General features: G+C 43.0%; 1 protein-coding gene across 5 annotated transcripts in view; it reads right to left on the bottom strand.

The window, feature by feature from the left end:
* RASAL2 (RAS protein activator like 2) overlaps positions 1 to 21,803 on the bottom strand; it is a 286,489-nt gene that overhangs the window by 157,392 nt on the left and 107,294 nt on the right. Inside the window, exon 1 of one of the 5 annotated variants that reach the window (XM_090047331.1) lies at positions 6,028 to 6,079. The exons of the other annotated variants lie outside the window; for them this stretch is intronic. Within the exon in view, the coding sequence (XP_089903457.1) occupies positions 6,028 to 6,064 (37 nt within the window). The 5' untranslated portion in view covers positions 6,065 to 6,079. Of the gene's footprint in view, positions 1 to 6,027; positions 6,080 to 21,803 lie in introns of those variants that run through there. 5 annotated transcript variants of the gene reach the window in all.

Raw genomic sequence — 21,803 nt, 5'->3', positions numbered from 1 at the left:
GGTGAGAGTCATGGTGCTGGAGCCACAGCAATACCACCAGAACAAGCCCAGTGCCATGGATTGTCCCTGCAGCAGCAGCCAAGCACCTGAGATACCCTGTGGTGCTTCTGGGGCTCCAGCACTGTGGCTCTTGCCTGCTTGACTGCCAAGCACCCAAGCAAAAGCATTGGTGATGGTGTCCCAGCAGCACCATCTAAAGAAGCCTGACACAGGCTTAAATGAGTTCGACATCCCTGGTTTGAAGAACTTGCAGCACCTTGGACTAATGGCTTGACCTTGCACCACAGTGCCAAGTGCGTTGGGAAACTCAAGCCAATCCTCTACAGCTTTCTTAATTTTCTGTAGAAACAGGCAATCAAATATTGGTAACCTATTAGCTGTCTGTTTTCATTTTCTTGGACTTTGGCTAAACAAGGGAAGATACGTGCCCAAACAGTTGCTATGAATGATCTAAAATGCTGATTTCCCCAGTGTAATATTGAGAATTATATTAGCAAAGGAGGAATCCACATGAAGACATCCAATTGCTTCATGTCTTATTAAAAAAATACAGTGTTTCTCATTCTGGTACCATACAGTTCAGTAGAACAACATAACTGATCAAGAAGGATCTTTATTTTTTCATTTAGACTGGGCTTGTCCAACTGGTGGGCTGCATACGGTCCACAATGGGGTTCATTTTCAGCCCTTAGGCTCCTATCCAGCCATTCATCCCCCTATTGCTCCAGCTGTTGTTGTTGCAGCCAGGGTCTTGAGGCTCCCCCTCCCTCAGCTTTTACTTCCTGCGCCCACCCAGGCAGGAGGGCAGGGCAGCCCATAGGAATAGGGGAGCCATGAGGGATAGGTGGTAGGGGCTGCCCATGTTCATGGTAAGGTTGGGGGCTGCCAACACATGCTGCAACAGTTCCCATGCAATGCAGGGGGGAAGACAGTGGAAGAGGGGAGGGAAATATGCATGGCTTAGGGGTCTGTGGCTCACACAGGTGGGCCTCCTTGGCCTAGAAATTGGACAGCCCTGATTTAGACATCTGGGCATTTTCTCTCCGAGATCCAGATTAAATATATTTATGGCTAAGTATGTCCTTTAATTTGAGAGCGTTTACATTTCTAGACTTGCAAGTGATTTTTTCTGTTCTTAATTTGATTTCAGTTTAGAGCCTGAGGAGTGCATTCCCTGTTAGCAGTAGAATAGGAACTTCTAGTGGAAAAACTGAATTCAAAACATGGTATGTAAAAGGACCCATGACTAATGTGAGGCTTCTAGAACCCCAATACATTATGGGGAGTAACTGCACTTATTTCCTAGATCCCCCTCAGAGTTCAGGCAATAATCTAATTGGGTACATATACATTTCTTAAACTCACATTTATCTTGTTGAACTCTATCTTTTCTTTCAGTGGGGGCCAACTTTTTGACACGTGACACAAATGAATTCCACACCTTCTCCAAGCACCATTCTGCTCCCCTTGCCGTCCCTAATCTGCTGCTCTGCTTTCTGCTTCCCACCCTGTGCTATCTACTTAATTTGCTGCTTTGTTTTCTACTTCCTCCCCTATTTGGTACTGTGTTGCCACCCCCCCACCCTACCCCATCTGCCTTGTGCTACACACAGAGGCTGCTTGTGCCACTTGGGGCACCCATACTGCAGGATAGCCACCTCTGCTCTATTACAAGGGATATAGGTTGCAGCCATGTTGGTCTAAGGACACAGGCAGGCAAGGTTCTTTGGGTAAATCTGATTTTTTATTAGACCAACTCAAATAGTTGGAAAAATTCTTCTTTGCAAGCTTTCAGGTATAAATAAATAAGCATCAGATATAAATAAATAAGCCTCCTCAGCCTGACAAAGGGTATTTATACACAAAAGCTTGCAAAGAAGAATGTTTCCAACTATTTGAGTTGGTCTAATAAACGATACCAAATTTACCCAAAGAACCTTGTCTGCCTATTACAAGGGAGGAATTCATGTGCCTGCATTAGCTATGGCAAGTTTCAGAAGAGTCATACCAGCTATTGATCAGTGCTGGAAACCTGTTATCTGCAATTTGGTGGTGGAGGGGTCAGCTCTTTCCTCCATCTCTCTCATAAAAGCAGCAGTTTGTTCTAGCCACAGAAAAAAAACGCAGAAACCTGGAGTTTTAAGAAGTTTGTGGAGATTAAGCTATGTCTTTTAGGTCAGGACCCTGGGGAAAATTGCTATTTTTTGGTAGATATATTCTACATAATGGTTTAAAAAGATCCAATGATGCAAGATAGGGTGAGTTATGAAGCAATCAGCTTAAGCCATATCAAGAAGCACCAAAGGCTAGTAACTGAAAGAACAAAAACAAAGTACAACTTGTCTGTGTCTGATGTATCCCAGCAACCTTATCAGGAAAGTACTTCCTTGATCCCTCTGCTGGTTTTCCTGGTTTTACTCTTCATTTAATATGAAAAGGATAATTAATTTTCCAAATTTATGAAAAATATGTCTTAGGGGAGGAAAAGTACGATGAATACCCCAGTTGCCCATAAAGCATCAGAAACTGGCCTGTACAGCTGAACTCCCAAATGGCTCCTGCCAATTTACCTTTGTCTTGATTCACAACATATGCTATTTCACATATCTCCCCTGAGGAGAGGTTGATAACTGTCTAGTAATTTTGGCAACATGGACAACTGTGCATTTGAGATTAGGCAAAGACGCCCATTCTCCCTTACTTAGGACCTAAGCAATTTCAATACTAAATCCTTTTTAAAAAAAAAAGCGTGCACCAGTGTATTAACCAGCTTCATGCCCTAATGTCTGTTATCACAGGCTTTATTACTCAGTAATATCCAACTACTTCGGCAGATACTGAGTTTATTGCGCTGTTTGGCCAATATAAATAGCAGCGGTCCTTCTAAAAGTAAAAACCAAAGAGCTGATAGCACAAGGAAAATTAGAGAAGGCTAAAGGTAGTCAGTTAACAGTCTGACAATGAGCTTTTCATTACCACAGAGAAACCATCCTTAAGCAAAGGCGAGGAATCTCTTGATGGCAATTTAAAGTTGGCCAATTAAGAACCTTATTACATCATAGGCTGTGAGCCACACAAAAAGGTCAAATGGTGTTACCATTAGTTTGGTTTGGAGCGGTCACACCCTTAGCCTAGAAACCTTATTTGGCTGTCCCCCATCTGCACAGCTGTGACTTGCCACTGGAGACCTGTTGAGGAGCAGCAGGAATAGGAGCTGTAGCTGTGAGTTGCCACAAGAAGGCTGGTGAGCCAGGACAGGCTGTATGGGCAGGGCTGTGAGAGATCTTGGGATATGGGAGGACTTCAGTTTGGGTGGCCCATCTATGGGGAGTGGTCACACCTTAACAGAACTGGAGTTGGATTGTGCGGACCAAAAATAATCCTGCCTTGGAGTAGCATAACTTTGAGCTGCAGAACAAAAGCTTAAAATTGCTTTAAGTTGTTAATGTGCAGACAATCCAGGGGTTAAGAGCTCCAGGAGCTGCCCAAAATGACCATGTAACAAGGCCCTAGCTTGAACAGTGTTGAGTACTGTAAGCTTCTTACACACTGCACAGCTGATTGCAGAACTTGAAAAGAGTAACTGATCCACATTTATCTTGACTGTCTCCCTTAGCCTTTCAAGTCCTGTAAAATTTGCATGCCCCAGGGATGATGAAAAACAGGATGATGAAAGCAAAAGAGAAAGAAATAACACCTTTTGAGTAGGCCAGTTTGTGGGTGTGGACAGGTCACAATGCTTACAGTGTTCTAAATACACTAGCCAATTGCCTATCAAGAATGACAGGGGGCAAGAAGGGCTGGGATGGAGTGCCATCACCTAACACCCCATGCTGCTGCTGTTTTGCCTCTTGCAGGGACCAGGATAGGGGAGCCAAGGCCAGAGCTGCTGGCCTCGGCTCCCCCACCCTCCGTCCAGTCCTCAGTGCAGTTTCAGAATCATGGCGGTGCTGCCCCATGCTTGAAGCACTTTGGCTGTTTCCATCAGCCAATCAGAGTGTGAATAAAGCGTGACAGACTTGGGCTTTTATAATATTAGAATTTTAAACCCCCAAAGTCTAGACATGCATGCAACTTTAGACTGGTTTAAACTTCCTAAAACGTTAAAAAACTAAACAAACAAAAAACCAAACACACACACCAGGAAAATCAGGTATTATTTTGAGCTGGTCTTCATTGAACCAGTTTAATGCTACTTGTGAACACAGAGCATTCTGTGCCTAGTTCAGTCCCCTAGGTATGAACTGCCCTTCTCTTCTCCCTACCTTCCCCCACACACACCCATGAAGGGGAACGGGGCGGCTCTGGAATGTAATCAGGAGTCTACTACCCAAAGATCTGAGTCCAGACTTGACCAGGGGGAGGTGCGGGGGGGCCCAAAAGCATCTGTGTCCATTTTACTTCCCTGCTAGGGACCCTAGGCAGAGGTCTCAGGCTTATTTGGGGTAAGGAGGAATAGCTAGGTTCAGGTGGGGAAAAGGGCGCTTTGTAGCTCTCTGCTTGTGGTGGGTGGTTAGTTGTGCCTGTAACAGTGAACTCCGTCACTTTTTCAGCCAGCTCTCCTCTGCAGGTTTAACCCTGCACACACTGTAATGCAGTTGTTGACAATGTAAGGTACTTGAGTGGTTGGAAAAGCCAGGGAGTTTGTGGGGAAGGGGGACACACAACGACATACCATAAACAGGGGGCCACAGAGCCCTCCCAACACCTAACCACCTCACTCCAATTTCTTGCCTACTCCAAAGTTCTTTGGGTAAACCTGATACCTTTTTTTAGACCAACTCAAATAGTTGGAAAAATTGTTCTTTGCAAGCTTTCGGATACAAAGCGGACTGAGGAAATGTCTGCTGAGAGCACAGACCATCTGTAGACGCTTCCTCAGACTGACTAGGAGCATTTGTACCCAAAAGCTTACAAAGAAGGATTTTTCCAACTATTGAAGTTGGTCTAATAAATATTTTGGTTTTACCCAAAGAATCTTGTCTGCCTGTGTCCTTAGACCAACACGACTACAACCTACACCCTTGCCCAATCCAAGTCTTTCTCCCCCTGTAGAGCTGGGGAAACTCTAAAATACCCCAGGAAGGCATGATGGCCTGGGTATTTTACCACCTCCTGGCAGCATTTCAGCAGCAATACAATCTGCAAAAAGTGAGGGTTTTACTTGGAAACCTTAGCAATGTATGTGTGGCCACTTCTGTCCAGGGGCAATTGTGAGCCGCCAGTTCCCAATCACTGACATTCTTAGAATGGTTCAAGTGTTACGTCTATTTGCACCCTCAGAAACCTACAATTATGGGGGATAAGCATCATGTATTTCACAGGCTGATGAGTGGAACCTGAAAACATGATTTAAGATCCAAATCCTACAGGGCATGCAGGTGTGTTTCAGTCCGCATGTGTCATGTGCCCGTCTGCAAACAAGAGGCTTATTGTACAACTTTGCAAACCTCATGACATCATCAAAACAGAAGCTTTTCTCCGTATAACAACAGTTTGTTTCCAAGGATACCAAGAACTTCAAATAACAGGCAGTTATTCAAAAGCCCTCTGCAGAATCCTAAATATACTGTCCTTCCTTCTTATTCAGTCATCATCCTGTACCTCAGATAACTGGGGTTTTCTCTTTCTTTTTTTGCTCCTGAAAGTTAAGTACACTTTCTCTCTCTGCCAGTTAAATTCCCACTCTGTCTACAATACATGCTGAACTTCAAAGCAGAGACAGATATTATTAAATTGAAGAGAGGATTATAAAAGATTACATGCACCTATTGCATTGCTGCCAAGTTCTGAGGTGCTTTTCAAGTGACACTTCTTCCTCAAGGGAGTGAAGGCAGTGAGCAGGTAGTACGCTTTCATTAGGGGTGTAATTAGGGGTAAAAGCGCCTTGGGGGAACATTTAAGATTATGATCTCCACCCCCATTTTGTTCCTTTCATCAAACTCTACCCCTCTGCCCACACCCACCATTTTTCGTTCCATATTGTCCTTCCTTTTTCACCTCCCAAATCCCCTACATCAGACTTACTCATAGCCAAGCAGTACGTGTGATCCCTCCATTTCATTTTGCTTTTCAGTCATCTCTTTATTTCTTGCAGTTAGCCAGTACTAGTGCAGGGAAAAGACGCACGTACTTATTGATTAAAACTGCAGCTCTTTAGTGGCCCCAGAAAGCTGGGAAAAATAGGCTAAGAAAAAAAACAAACTGCTCAGTTTTTGCAATCTCTCTAGATGCACAAGACTCCAGTGCAGTTCTAGAAATGCATTTGCTCTGCAGGCAAATTGGTTGTGTCCCAACCAATGCACATTTGGCAGGTCTGCTATTACCTGAACTCCTCCCCAATGACTGCCTTATTCCATTCCCTTGTCAGGAAGTCATTAGCTAGTTTAACATAAAATTCAGTTCACATTTGCAATTTCATGCAAGCAGTCTCCTCAGAACTGGCTTAGATGTTTAAATTACAGAACTTATATGGTAAAAAAAAAAAAAAAAAGTGCTTCAGTTATTAAGAAAAGCTTTCCCCTGCCCCCAGTTTTTCCACAGTTTATTTTTTATGCCCTGCCAAGGAAATTACAAAGCAGAATAATTTATCCTGTAAACAGTTTGGCAGAAAGGCTTCAGCTACCTCTTAACTTGTTCCAGGAAAATATAGATACTAACATAGGTTGGAACTTCTATCCCTAGTTGTCAATACTACAACATGTTCAAGGTATACTCTGGAAACATGCTTTTAAATTGGTCTGATGAATCAAGTCCTTCCTTGGTATGCATGGAGAATTACTAACAAAACCTGATTTAGCATGGAAGGGATTTTTTTTTCTTTCAGACTAGTGTTGTGACAGAAAGCATGAGGCAAGAACAGGGGTTCTCAACCCATGTAAGCCCTTACCTGTTCACAGGTAAGTCAAGAGCATCAAAATGACCTTACCTCCCCTTATGACTAGAGGAGAGGGTACTGGCATGGAAAAGGTTGAGGAGCACTTGGTTAGAGCTGAGAATTAGACAGTTGGGGGGCAAGGGGTGCTTATACCATTTATGCCAAATTTTTAAAAATATGTGCATTTGCCCAGTGAGGAAGCTCTTTTTGTGTCAATTGAACTACACTATGAAAGGCTGAATTTTTCAGATGCTTTCACTTTTATCTGGGTTTCAGCAGAACAGAAATATTAAAAACACCGGTTTTACATCCCATCTATACTCTGCTTTCATAAAGTGAAATCAGGTTTACAGTGGTAAATCTGTACCAAATCTTTCCTTTCTTTTCTTCCTTCCCTTTTCTTTCTTTTTTAAGCCTACTTTATGGGAAATACCCTCTGCCAAGGCAAGGTAGGTGGGTCTTCTCAAGATGCATGCCTGTGGATTGCTAGAATTTGTAGGGCAGGAGTGAAGGGAGCAGAGGACACTATACAGCATCTAACAGGGTTTGTGCCTGTGACGAATAAACAGTTATACATAAAAACCTGATAGCTGTTGTCATATCCACAGAAAAACAGTTCAAGTATTTTTAGGTGTTTGTTCAACTACCAGACTCTGCAACATAAATACAGCTTGAAACCTAAAAATAAAAAAATTTGGGAGAACACAATGAAAAACTAACCAGTATTGTGTAGATGTGGAAGATCTTACTGAGACAGAACAACAGGACTGATTTAGGGGGAGGGAGTGCTGTTCACAGGATGCTGGGATCTAATATGGTAATCTGCATTCACAGGGTATTATCTGGGTCATTCAAGCATATTAGGCTAAAGCTTTCTTATCTGGGCCACTGAAAACAACAACTGCCTGAATAATGGGCCATTTTAAGGGCTTCAAACATTATTAAAAAAGCTACATAACACCAACTCCCCATGCTATTTTAGAAGACCTCCCCCATTCTAGCAAAGTATAAATGTTTAAACTAAAACCTGGAATCAGCTGTTAATCACCAATTAATGGATTTGGCCTACTTAAGTAACAAAGTTCTATACTCCTTATTCTCCAAATTCTCTCAGCTTGTAGAATCTGCTCACATATTACTAATGAAAAACTTGGACCATAAAGGAGATAAGATTTTTTCCCCATTAATATCTAATGGTGTCACACAAAAAAACCCCCACAAAACTTTCTGGAGGGAAAAAAAAATCTTGTACGACTATAACAGAGATTTTGTTCCATTGCCAATTGTATTTTTAAAAAGCCTGATGTTATTTTAAGTTCACTGCATTGTGACAGTTTTAAAAACACCCCTTTTCTCACATCCCAAGTTAAAGGATGTATGGATGCAATGTATAAAGTGCTAGTAAGCTCAGATGCAGAATCGGGCTTGAAGAGCTGCCTTTGAAAAATTCCACTTTGCATAAGGAGGTTACAACTGATTTGGTCAAGGTTGGACAGTGAGTCATTGGCTCTGCTTAGATTTAAGGCTCAGACACCTGACTCAGAGTGCTTTGCTTTAATTACTACCACATGATCTAAATATTTTCAAACCAAAACTCAACATTAGTAAACCTTTCAGAATAAGGTCACTGACCATTAGTGCCCATACAATGTTTAAGAAATGTATTATAAGAATAATGTGTAGCACTATACCAGTGAATCTCCAAATGTTGAGACATCAGTCCTACACAAGAAAATATTTTTATAGATCAATTTATTTAGGAAGTTCCTGTTACACTGAGGCAAATTTGGAACTGGCAGTTGATATGCCACTGAGTATAAAAACAGTTCCATTGGCTATTATTGTGATTAAATAACCATATTAAACATGCTCACTATTTCCTATGGTGATACTGTAAATGTCCAAGTATCTTTGTCCAACTTTAGAAACATGGAAGTGGTCTACAATAAGAAATTTATAGAAAGAACATTTTATGTGAGCGAGTGACGATAATCATTCAAAAATAGATTAAATTCAGGCATCTCATATACTTTATTTCACTGGATTTTTCTGTGTTTTGCTTTGTTTCAATATAAAACCCTCCTTTCCTGTTTGTGGGGTCACAGGAGAAAAGGTAGAATTAATTCCCAAAGAGCCATCATTCTTAATCATACCACAAAATGTTACATGACAATTTCTCACATATTTCCTTTCCTTCCTCCTACTGTTCCACATTCTAAATTGCAACTGCTCTACTGTTTTACTAGCAGTTTATTTGCTACTTAACATATTTGTGGTTCTGGAGAGATTTCAGGCATTAACACCATTACTCCTTAATGTTTTCTTATGTGCCATATGTTTTCCATACTTATAAAACACAACTTCCTCCCCTCCCTGTCCTGTCCCATCCTGTTTCCCCCTATCCCATCCCAATAGGAATTTGAAAAAATTAATTTTATCTTTAAATCTAAAGATGTAGAAGGGCCTTTGTCATTATAGTAAAATTGCAGGTGCTTGTCTCAGATACTTTGGAAAGGGAATATGTGATCCCATGTGATACATGATCTGCTGCCAGGAATTTTTTTTTTTTTTTTTTTTTTTGCTATCACAGGATCCACCTGAAATTTACAGATGAGATGTCAAATGTAAGAGTGGTAATAGTAGTTATGCTTTGTAACTGCATTTCATGACATAAAACCAGTCAGATTTGGGGTAAAGAAAGTGACTGTTTTGGTTATGAACGTGAAGTTACTGCAGGGAAAAGAACCAATGCACATCATTAATTCCTTTAAAATTACCACTAAAATTTATCTTATTTCTAATGGGAAAACCAGACTTGACTAGGGGCAGGTACAGGGGACGGGTGGGGGGGCCCAACAGCATCTGTGTCCATTTCACTCTCCTGCTAGGGACCCTGGCAGAGGTCTCAGGCTTATTTGGGGTAAGGAGGAATAGCTAGGTTCAGGTGGGGAAAAAGGTGCTTGGTAGCTCTCTGCTTGTGCTGGGTAGTTGGTTGTGCCTGTAACAGTAAACTCTGCCACTTTTTCAGCCAGCCCTCCTCTGCAGGTTTAACCCTGCACACACTGTAATGCAGTTGTTGACAATGTAAGGTACTTGAGTGGTTGGAAAAGCCAGGGAGTTTGTGGGGAAGGGGGACACACAAGACTACATACCATAAACAGGGGGCCACAGAGCCCTCCCAACACCTAACCACCTCTTCACTCCAATTTCTTGCCAACTCCAAAGTTCTTTGGGGTAAACCTGATATCTTATATTAGACCAACTCAAATAGTTGGAAACATTGTTTTTTGCAAGCTTTTGGATACAAATTGGGCTGCAATTTCTGTGTTAGAGAGCTGTGAATCCTGTATACTGTCAGAAGATGAGTGAAGGGGGGATAAGGAAAGTTCATGTACCCAAGGGAATATTAACAAAAATCAACTTGGACAATACATTTGAGAAGCATTTCCTTCCAGCTGTAGGTAACTGTCCTCTTCATGGGTTTATTAAAAGCTACTTTTGTGCCATTGAGTGCAAAGATCTCCGAGACACACACACACACGTTAATTTCACAGTTTATACAACCACAAATATCCACTCTTGGAAATGATAAACATGAAAGGAAATACTAGACCATAGTTTTAAATTATAAAATACATTGCAATTTTCAAAAGAGGTAGTTGTATTTTTCTACCATTTTTAAAAAAAGGCCTCTGTTAACAGCACAAGATCTATTGATCTGAAAGCCCCAACATAAAAACTATCGTCTTTGGGTACAGGTGTAAACTGATTTTTATTTACTGTTGCACTGCGCAGTGAATTCTGTCCTAGTATTCTCGTTTGAAAGAAAAAAGCAGAAGCTACATTACTGGGAGCTAGTTTCTGAGAGTTCTGGAGAGGCTGCAGAAGAGCACAGAGTGAATGTACAAAAGCCTAAGGGACTTCACACAAGCCGCACACAGGGAGAAGTATTCAAAGAAATTCAAAACCACTTAGCAGAGAAGGAAGAAATGTGACAAACAGATCAAGAGTAGCAGCTGTGAGCTGGGAAACAAGAAGTAACTCACAAGAGAAGCAACAGCAATTGTTTTGGTAGCTAGAAAAACAGACATTTTACAGCTCTCTTCAAAGTAGTGCCAACCAGCAAGAGACAAGTATATCAAGATGGCTCTGAAATGTCATGGTTATAAAGTGATGAATGGACATGCAAGACATCTTGTCCTATTTCCTACTTAATTCTTAAAAGTTTGTTTTAATATTTAGGATCCATGTATCCTGATGTAGCTTAAGCCTATTACTACTTGTTCTGTCTTCAGTGACTAATGTTAACAATACATGCCTCTTCTCTTCATAAAATCTCTGCAAGAACAGAATAGGAATTGTTATTGGAGTCCTGTTACCCACAGCTCTACTTAACAGCCCTAAAGCTATGAGCCATTGTGACAACCAGAAAAATACCTACTTCTTTTGCTTTCTTTACTGAACTCTCATGTGATTAAAGACTATTAAAATGCAAAGTGCCTTGAATTTCATTTTATACATCAATGACCGTGCTTCGTATCTCTAGGCTATTACAGTGTCTCTTTGTGCATTCCTTTCAGATGAGAAGAGCCAGGCTCCAGCTTTAGCAGCAACTGATGTATGCAATATCTCTATATTTCTTACCTTGATCTAGCTTTCCTTTTAAAGCTACATTCAGCTTCAGGTTCTCTCTTCTATAATACTCTAAGAGATAAGGGTGTTTGGGTGTCTGAAATCAAATTAATTATAATCTGTTATAGAACAGCACAACAGCTGAGAAAGCATTTCTCTCATAAGTCCCCATCTCTAGGCTGAAGTTTGTGCTGGTCTTCAACCCAGCTTGAATTCTTTTGGGAAGTTTGATAATAAAAACCAACCTGGTGGCCTTTTACGATCAGATCACCAGATCATTAGATGCAGGGGTAGCAGTGGACATAGTCTTCCTGGACTTCTGGAAGGCTTTTGACACTGTCTCTCACCCTGTTCTCATTAAGAAACTGGGGGGCTGTGGTGTAGACACCCACACAGTCAATTGGGTCGCCAACTGGCTGGTGGGCCGCACCCAGAGGGTGGTAGTGGACGGGTCCTTCTCAACCTGGAAGGACGTGGGCAGTGGGATTCCGCAGGGCTCAGTCCTCGGGCCCGCACTGTTCAACATCTTCATCAGTGATTTGGACGAGGGGGTAAAAAGCACCCTGTTCAAATTTGCTGATGACACTAAGATGTGGGGGAACGTGAACACACTAGAAGGAAGCAACAGGATACAATCAGACCTAGACAGGTTACAAGGGTGGGTGGATGAGAATAGGATGGGTTTCAACACAGACAAGTGCAAGGTGATGCACCTCGGGAGGAACAACCGGCACCACATCTACAGGTTACGGAACTCCCCTCTTGTCAGCACGGAGGCAGAAAAGAATCTTGGAGTCATCATTGACTCAAAGATGAACATGGGTCGGCAGTGTGGGGAGGCAGTTAGGAAGGCCAACCATGCCTTGTCATGCATCCACAGATGCATTTCAAGCAGGTCCAAAGAGGTGATCCTCCCCCCCTCTATGCGGCACTGGTCAGGCCGCAGCTGGAGTATTGCGTCCAGTTCCGGGCGCTGCACTTCAAGAGGGAAGTCAACAGCATGGAGAGGGTCCAGAGGAGGGCCACTCGCATGATCAGGGGACAACAGGGCAGGCCATACGAGGACAGGCTGCGGGACCCGAACCTGTTCAGCCTCCAAAAGAGAAGGCTGAGGGGGTGGATCTTGTGGCCTGTTATAAACTAGTCAGGGGGGATCAGCAGGCATTGGGGGAGTCACTGTTCCCCCGAGCACTGCCAGGAGTGACCAGGAATAACGGTCACAAGCTGGCAGAGGGCAGGTTTACGTTAGATATCAGGAGGCGCTACTTCACGGTCAGGGCAGCTAGGATCTGGAACCAGCTTCCAAGAGAAGTGGTGCTGGCTCCTACCCTGGGGGTGTTTAAGAGGAGGTTAGATGAACACCTTGCTGGGGTCGTTTGACCCCAGTACTCTTTCCTGCCATGGCAGGGGGTCAGACTAGATGATCTGTTCAGGTCCCTTCTGACCCTAGAAACTATGAAACTATGAATATTCTCTACAGATATTTTAAAAAGGCTTCTCTACCACTCACCCCCACAAATAGTTCAATGATGGTAAATACCTTTGACTTACACAAAAGACAGTTGAACAGATTTTTTCCTAAGTTTCTGTACCTTTAATGTCACATAGGATAGAGCGCTTTTAAATACATAGGTCTGAATATACACAGTGTGTACCTGGGAACTTTGTCATTAAAATAAATACAGGTGTTTGAACCCATGATCTAACCATAAAGCACAAACATTACAGTTAAATATACAGTGTATTTGTTATTTGATTTTTATATTGTACAGGGATGTATCAGTCTGCAATCAGAAACTGAATTGGCTCCCATCTCCTCCCCCCCCCCTTTTTTTTTTTAAGTTGAAGACCTGTTTTAAAACAATAAATATCTGGAAATTTGAAGTTATGATTTTCACAGCAATCATAAAACTTAGCGATCTTGCCATATACCTATGCATATATTGCTGTACAATGAAGGTAAAAGTATCATATACTATAGTTTGAAATACCTACATATACATAAGAGTACACACAAACTGCAGACTTCCTCAGTCTGACAAAGGGTTTTTAAAACCAAAAGCTTGCTAAAAAAATTTTTTTCCCAACTATTTGAGTTGGTCTAATAAAAGATATCAGATTCACCCAAAGAACCTTGCCTGCCTGTGTCCTTAGACTAACACAGCTACAACCTACACCCTTGTACATATACATAAGTAGTCTGAATTCTGGTTCTTGTGCAAACTTAATTTCTTGACTAGCATATTTAAACTGAGTCATGATGTCATAATTACTTTTTATTAATATAAAATGTATTGCAAATTATTTCACTCAATTAAAAAAAAATTCTGAGGGAAATTTAGACCCAGTGGTACTTTAAAGTAGTAACTGCTTAATGGGTTACATCTGTGGGCACAGATTAAAAAGAGAAAAATAGCAACCAGCAGCTTAGCTGTAGCAATACAGAACTTTGCTCAGGTTGTTAGCCTGTGATCTTAACCAGTTTTTGGTGGGTTTTTGTGACAGTTCCCATTGAGTGTACTGCTGCCCCACTGCTAGCAGTACCCAGCATAGCTAGTTTAAACTAGCTCAGATACATCTACAGTAAGTGACAGTGGATAGCCATGCAGACATACCTTTATAAGCAAGTGACAAATTGTTAGCACCGTCACATTACTATGAGGATATAGATGTTTTACTAGCATTTACTATTGTGTGTGTAGACAGAACCAGCGTAAACCTAACACAAAGGTTCTGATATAAAACCAATATAAATAAAGCCTGCACATTTTATCACCATTGGTTGCCTTGTTCTTTTTATACTAATTACATACTAGTATCTGTTCTAAGTCATTCTCCTGAAGCAGAGGCCTGTCCAGTAGTACAACTGGTTCTGCAGCTTCTTTATAAATTGCAATACTGTTAAAATACCTTGTGCTAATCCTCATATAGCCCCACCCAGTAATGAGACCCTCAACTCCTATTAGAATCCACTGTGGTAGGGAGGTCTCAGCATTTAGCAGAAACCAAAGAACTTCCATCAGGACATCATAATTATGATGCTTTTGGTATGTACACACAGGTTAGTTGCAAAAGTAAGGAATGGTTCATCAGGAAACAAACTTCTGCATGGTAGTGACACATCTAAATCTTGCAGTTTAGTCACGGTTGGCACACAGAAACCCACACATTCAGATGGACATAATTACTAGATGCTTCACCACAGACTGAGAATCATTGTTCATTTTCCTCCCACTTCCTTCCAAAACTAGGTTAAACATTTTGAGGAATCTCAAAATCATTAAAGATTGCCCTAGGCTGATAAAAAGCCCTGCATGAAAAAGGACTGTCATTGAAAACCATGGTGGTTTAATAATGTTAATTTTTATCAAGCTGCAGGACTGACAGGAAACACTTCACCGCAAAAACTGCAGCAACAAGCCTGCCTGTTCTAAGGCTTCAGTATTTTAGTGCTTGAAATCATTAGCATCTCAGATTTAAATACACAGATCCCCATGTTCCTAATAGAACATATGTAGGACAATTATTAAAATAGCATAAAATAGAATCACTTGTAGGTAAAGTAGAACATTATTTGAAAAAGGTAAACTATAGTCCCATAACCTAGAGTTCACCAAATCTCCACATCTCTGTTTTTCCCCCACCTCTTTCAAGCTTCTTTAGACTCCACTGAAAGTTTGACTGCTTGGAGGCAAATACACTGAAAAAACTGCAAAACTCTTCATTGGCAAAAAGGTCAAATGCACATTATAAAGTCCTCTGTGTTTATTTTTAATGACCTTTTTGGTAGATGGAAGGAGAAGCTTGGCATATGAAACGAGAGGGTTTTTTTGTATGATTTCTAGTTGGAGAACTGGGTTTCAATCTGATACAGCCAAAGCCAAAACTAGTTAATTCAATACTACACTCAGCTCCTCCCCACTTCACATCAGCATAAAGGTAAATGCTACAGTCAAGGCAAAAATCCATCTAGACCTAAAAATTAGGTGGCCAAGTCTCCCAATCCAAATTGAATCAGGAGACCATTTAAACTGTACAAATCAAATTGAAACCCTCCAGATTGACTTGGAGAGATTTGGAAAGATTCGGTGATGCGGACATAGACACAGCTTTATATGTTTTTTCTACATACCTCAAGGTACCAGGCTGCACTGTGATGCTGGGGCAGATGGAGTGTCCTACAGAAGTGCAGGGGACTCCCCAGCATGCTGGGCAGCAGACCCAGAAGTGGACCAGAAGCACTTCCAGGTCCACCAGGAAGCACACGGGGGGCCTCCCCCGTGCCCTCTGGGCTCAATGACTGGTGCCTTCTGGACCGGGGGGGGCCCCCAGGGGCAGACTACCAAGCTGGGGGAGCATGGGAGCCCCCCAACACACTCTCTGGCAAACCTAGAAGTGGATCAGAAGCACTTCTAGTTTACTTCTGGGTTTGCTGCCGAGCATGCTGCCCCCCGCTCCTCCCCTCGCACTTCTGTGGGATGCTCCATCTGCCCCAGTATTGCAGCATTCATGAGCTGTGCCTGGTACCTTGAAGTATGTAGAAAAAACATTTAAAGCTATATCTATGGCCGAATCGCTGATTCTCCAAATCAACATTGAATCTTCAGGTTCGGATGCGGCCAAATTGAATCGGGAACAGTGATCTGAATCAACAAATCGAATCACTGTCCCCGATTCAGACCGAATCTGAATCCAAATCGAATACGGCCTGTTTCCGACACCCCTACTAAAAATATATTTGCACTGTATATATTAGCACACGCCAATGCCACCATTAACAGATTCTCCTAAATATTAACTTCTAATCAAGTGAAGTGATTTTAGTGAAGAGGTTGTTACTGTAAACCCCACTCAGGAGGAGCATACATGTTAAAATGAGTAGAGGTTGAAGAAGAACTATTCTTGAGCTGAAATTAAAGAACATCTAGGTTAGCAAAAGAATACAAACTTCTGTAAGAAAATTAACTGCATGTTTGTTCACTCGGTTACACAGGCACCTAACATGTGATGTCTTAAGTTCACATGGACCATGCATCTAACAGCTCCTTAAGAGATCTCTCACACAGAGGACACCAGCTATCCGACTTTAGTGCCCTTCCTAGCAACTATAAAATTATATTATTTCAACAGTAATGTATGAAACAAAAAGACAATGAAGAAACCCTTAATGAAAATCTAAATGAGTCTTATTTTTGCCAATGTGTATTTTATCATTTTCAATTACTCTGTTTTATAGAGAATAGATATAGAAACCTCAGGATTACACAGTTAAGCCAATCAATTAAAGGAAACATTTTAAACAATAAAATAATGCACGTGCAAGAGGAGTAGACTTAAGGTCAGACGTGTACTACGTTTGAAATTCTCTCTCCTTGAGTGAGAATTAATGCCCTCTATTAGTATTCTGAACATAGGTTTTGATTTAAAAAAAATACTTGGATTTCAATATTTTAAGAAGAGTACATGCTTATAAGTGCTAGTCGTGGAAATGTTTACACACCCTACACCATAAACCAAGGCCCTCTATTTTGCAATTCCTCAATAGCAATATTGACCCTCTCTGCTTCAGCATCTAATTTTTGCATATTTGGCTTTTCAGTCCTTCGTTGAAAAAACCTTTGAGACTATTATGGCCCTCGATCAAGCTCCCCTTAGACACCCACACTGCTGAGCCTGTGAGATTACAAATACAAAACTAGATAAAACATTTTGGCACTGTTCCCCGTTTTGCTTTCCTCATTCTGAAACGTTTGTCAGGAACTGGGTTAGGTTCATCTCAGGGTCTCAGGTGCTGTCTCTGGGACACCATTCCTTCAAATCAAGCTTCTCTTCCAAATACCAGGTTCTGGTCTGTCTCTTCAAACAGGCATCTGTTTGAGTCTGCCTGATCCTACTTTCAAGATGTACCTTCTCTCTCCAAAAGTCTGTACTGTAATTCCTATCTCCTGTGAATCACTCCCCTGAATTCCCATATACCTGAGTCTCTCAATACTGAGAAAGAAGTTTAGGGAATAAAATATTCACAGATACCTATTAAGCTCCAACCTGAACAGGCTTTACCTACCTCAGACATGCAGCCTGCCATGCCAATTATCATAGACTCATAGAAAAGTAGGGCTGGAAGGGACTCTGGAGATCATCTAATCTATCCCCTTATTTGAGGGAGGATCATTCCTATCCAAACCTTCACAAACAAATCTTATCTAACCCATTACTAAAAATATACAGGAAACACTGACATACAACCGTAAGGCATAACATCCTAACATGGCACAGGTAAAGCATGCAGACAACAGTGGCAAGTGTCCAGCAGCTGTAAGGGTTGTTAAAATATGCTTGAGAGATGCAAAGAAGAGGGCCATGCCCCCTGCTACAAAGACAAAACCCCTATAATCTGTCCAAATTATGACTATGGAATAAATTTCCTTCCTGATCCCAAACGTGGTGATTGGTCTGACACTGAGTGAAGGGGCATTACTCTCTATCCAGGAACCTCCAGGCTTTAATCCCAGCAACAGCATTAGCACACCCCAGTCAAAATCCTTAAACTTGGCTGCAACCAAAACCTAGTGCTTCTGAGGAAGGCACAAAAAACACCCCACATTCTGACAAATAGCAACAGGAGGGGAGAAAAATTCCTCCTAGCATCATGTGGCAACCAGCAAAGCCCAGAAATATGGGAAATACCCATAATATAATATAAGCATTGCTATGCCTACATAATTACAGATCTTAGAAAACTCCTGGCACTCCGGTGTCTGGCACAGATCTTAGAAAACTCCTGGTGCTCTGGTATAGTGCCTGAAGACTGGAAGAAGGCCAATGTGGTGCCTATCTTCAAGAAAGGGAGGAAAGTGGACCAACTAACTACAGGCCCACCAGCCTGACTTCTATGCCAGGGAAGATCTTAGAAAGTTTATTAAAGAGGCCATCCTTAATGGACTGGCTGACGCCAACATCCTAAGGGATAGCCAGCACGGGTTTGTTTTGGGTAGGTCTTGCTTGACCAATCTCATTTTCTTCTACAAGCAGGTGACCTATCACCTGGATAAGGGAGGAGAGATTGATGTTGTATATCTTGACTTCAAAAAAGCCTTTGATCTGGTATCCCACGATCACCTCTTGGCAAAACTGGCCAATTGTGGCCTTGGGTCCACCACAATCCACTGGCTGGAAAATTGGCTCCGCGGTCACACCCAGAGGGTAGTAATCGATGGAAGTCACTCATCATAGTGTCCTGTGACCAGTGGGGTCCCCCAAGGCTCTGTCCTTGGACCCATATTGTTCAACATCTTCATTAATGATGTGGACACTTGAGTCAGAAGCAGACTGGCCAAGTTCGCTGATGACACCAAACTTTGGAGCAAAGCATCCACACCAGAAGATAGGCGGGTGATCCAGGCTGACTTGGACAGGCTCAGCAAATGGGCGGATGAGAACCTGACGGTGTTTAACACCGAAAAATGCAAGGTTCTCCACCTTGGGAGGAAAAACCTGCAGCATCCTTATAGGCTCGGCAGTGCTATGGAAGAAAGAGACTTGGGGGTCATCACTGACCACAAGATGAACATGAGCCTGCAATGCGATGCTGTGGATAGTACAGCGACCAAAACGTTGGCTTCCATAGATACTTCTCAAGCAAATCCCAGGACGTCATTCTCCCCTTGTACTCAGCCTTGGTGAGGTCGCAGCTGGAGTACTGCATCCAGTTTTGGGCTTCACAACTCAAAAAGGATGTGGAGAAGCTTAAAAGAGTCCAGAGAAGAGCCACGCGCATGATCAGAGGTCAGGAAAACAGACCTTACAATGACAGGCTGAGAGCCATGGGACTCTTTAGTCTGGAAAAGCGTAGGCTCAGGGGTGATCTGATGGCCACCTATAAGCTTATCGGGGTGACCACCAGTTTCTGGGGGAACGTTTGTTCACCAGAGCGCCCCAAGGGATGATGAGGTTGAACAGTCATAGAATCATCATAGAATCATATAAGTAGGGTCAGAAGGGACCTTGTAGATTTTCAAGTCCAACCCCCGCCTGTGCAGGAGAAAAGACTGAACTCAAATGAGTCCAGCCAGGTAGTCATCAAGCCTCTTAAAGATCCCCAGGGTAGGAGCCAGCACTACCTCCCTAGGAAGTTGATTCCAGCTCCTAGCCGCCCTAACTGTGAAGTAGTTCTACTACTACAAGACCATTTCAGGCTGGACATAAGGAAGAATTTCTTTACTGTCCGAGCCCCCAAGGTCTGGAACCTCTGTTGGAGGTGGTTCAAGCACCTACATTGAACACCTTCAAGAGCAAATTGGATGCTTATTTTGCTAGGATCCTATGACCCCAGCTGACTTCCTGCCCTTTGGGCGGGGGGCTGGACTTGATCTTCCGAGGTCCCTTCCAGCCCTAACGTCTATGAAATCCCTGACCAATGCCAGTCAAACATCTTCTCAAAGACCTCCAGTGATGGAAATTCCACAATTTCCTCAGGCAGTCTAATTCTATTGCCTCACAGTTCTAACAGTGAAGAAGTTTTTCCTGATGCCCAATCTAAGCTGATTTTCCTGCAACTTCAAGGCTTTGGCCCATGCCCTGCTCTCTCCAGCAAGACAAGAGGTGTTTTTCTTCTTCTTTATGGAAGCACTTCAGGTATTCTTCCATATGCCATAGGAAAGATCATTTTGAGGACCCTCCAGAACTGTCTTCTTCCACTTGCTGAAGACCTGCTCCCAGAATCTCAGTGTAGGTTTAGGGTATCAAAAGGCACAACTGACATGATCGTCACTGCTTGCCAACTGCTGGAAAAACGTCAGGAACAATGTAAAGCTTCTTTACATCGCCTTCTTTGATTTCACACAAACCTTTGACTAATCAACCAAGAACCGTTGTGAAGGATCTTTCTGAAGTATGAATGCCCTCTAAAATTTGTCACCATTCTTTGTCTGCTCCATAATGGTAAGTGAGTAGTGATTCTCAATAACAGATCTATTACAGATCTCTTTGAGATTAAGACAGGAGTTAAGCAAGGCTGTCATCGCTTCAATACACGTCTCAATATTCCTTACTGCAATGCTACATCTAACCACCAAAAAGCTTCCAGTCAGAGTGCAGCTAAACTACCAAATGATTGGTAAGCTATTTGATCACAGCCAACTCCATGCCAAAACTAAGACACCCCAATTGAGCTCCAGTATGCTGATGATGCTGTTTGCATGAGCTCACTTGGAAGCAGACCTTCAGGCAGTCATCAACATCTTTACCGAGGTGTAGGAGAAAATGGGACTGACAACATTCAGAAGACTAAGGTCCTCCATCAACAAGCTCTTAATGAGCAGTCTCCAGCTCCAGTAATTTATATTTATCATAAGACTCTGGAGAATGCTGAGTATTTTCTGTGCCTCAGAAGCCATCTCCCGCAGAAGTTAGAAGAAGTTAGAAGACTAACATTGCAAAAGAAATCCAAAATTGGCTCGAACATGTAAATGCAGCCTTCTGACACCTGAGGTGTTTGAAGATCAAGACATCTGATCCAAAAGCCTGGGCCCCTGACTGGACCTCCCCGGCTATACTCCTCGGCAGGCTCCTCCTGTAATGCAAGGAATCTGGAAAGCTAACACTAAGTCTTTAGCCTGGACCTTCCTAGGTCCCTTATGGGCAACCCTTCTCCGGGTCCTTGGCCACCGGTGGCCGACACCGGTCTATGCCCTACTGCACCTCATGGGTGCCCTCCCGGGCCGATGACCCAACCCCGGACCTGTAAGCCTTGCATGTCGCGGGTTCACAGTCCCAGAACTCTTCGTCGCTGGATCCCTTGTCCTCTGGGCCTGTCTGCTGTGCCCCGCTTGTTGTGCTGGGGCTGGCTGCCACTGATATTCTCCCCTCCGCTTGGGCGGGCTGCAACTCCCCGCGGGGTCCCTTCAAGCAGGTCCGCCGTTCGGCTACGGCTGCCACTCTCCAACCCTTGGGCCGGGCGGACGGCAGCTTGCCTGCCCCCGGCATCCCTTGACTCTCCTCTTGAGGGGTTGGGAGCCCGTCCGCCTCTGGGGTCCTCACTCCCGGTGGGTGCGAGGTTACCTACTCGCTTCCCCCTGGGATCCTCTGCCTCAGCAGCAGAGAGGCTTCTCCCCGGATCCTGCCGCCGTCCTTCCTCGGCGGCTGCTTTTATTGCCGGCCTCCGACTGTCGGCACCGGTGCCGGCTTCAGGCCGCACCGGCATAAACAAGCGGTGGATGTCCCGCTTGGGCTCTGCCGCTGCCACGGGTAAGTCCCATTCTGGCTTCCCGGGACAGACTGCATCAAAAAATGCTCA

The sequence above is a fragment of the Crocodylus siamensis genome, chromosome 5 (assembly GCF_052110815.1).
Source record: "Crocodylus siamensis isolate JL-2025a chromosome 5, ASM5211081v1, whole genome shotgun sequence".
NCBI lineage: Eukaryota > Metazoa > Chordata > Crocodylia > Crocodylidae > Crocodylus > Crocodylus siamensis.
This window is presented reverse-complemented; position numbering and strand designations above follow the sequence as displayed.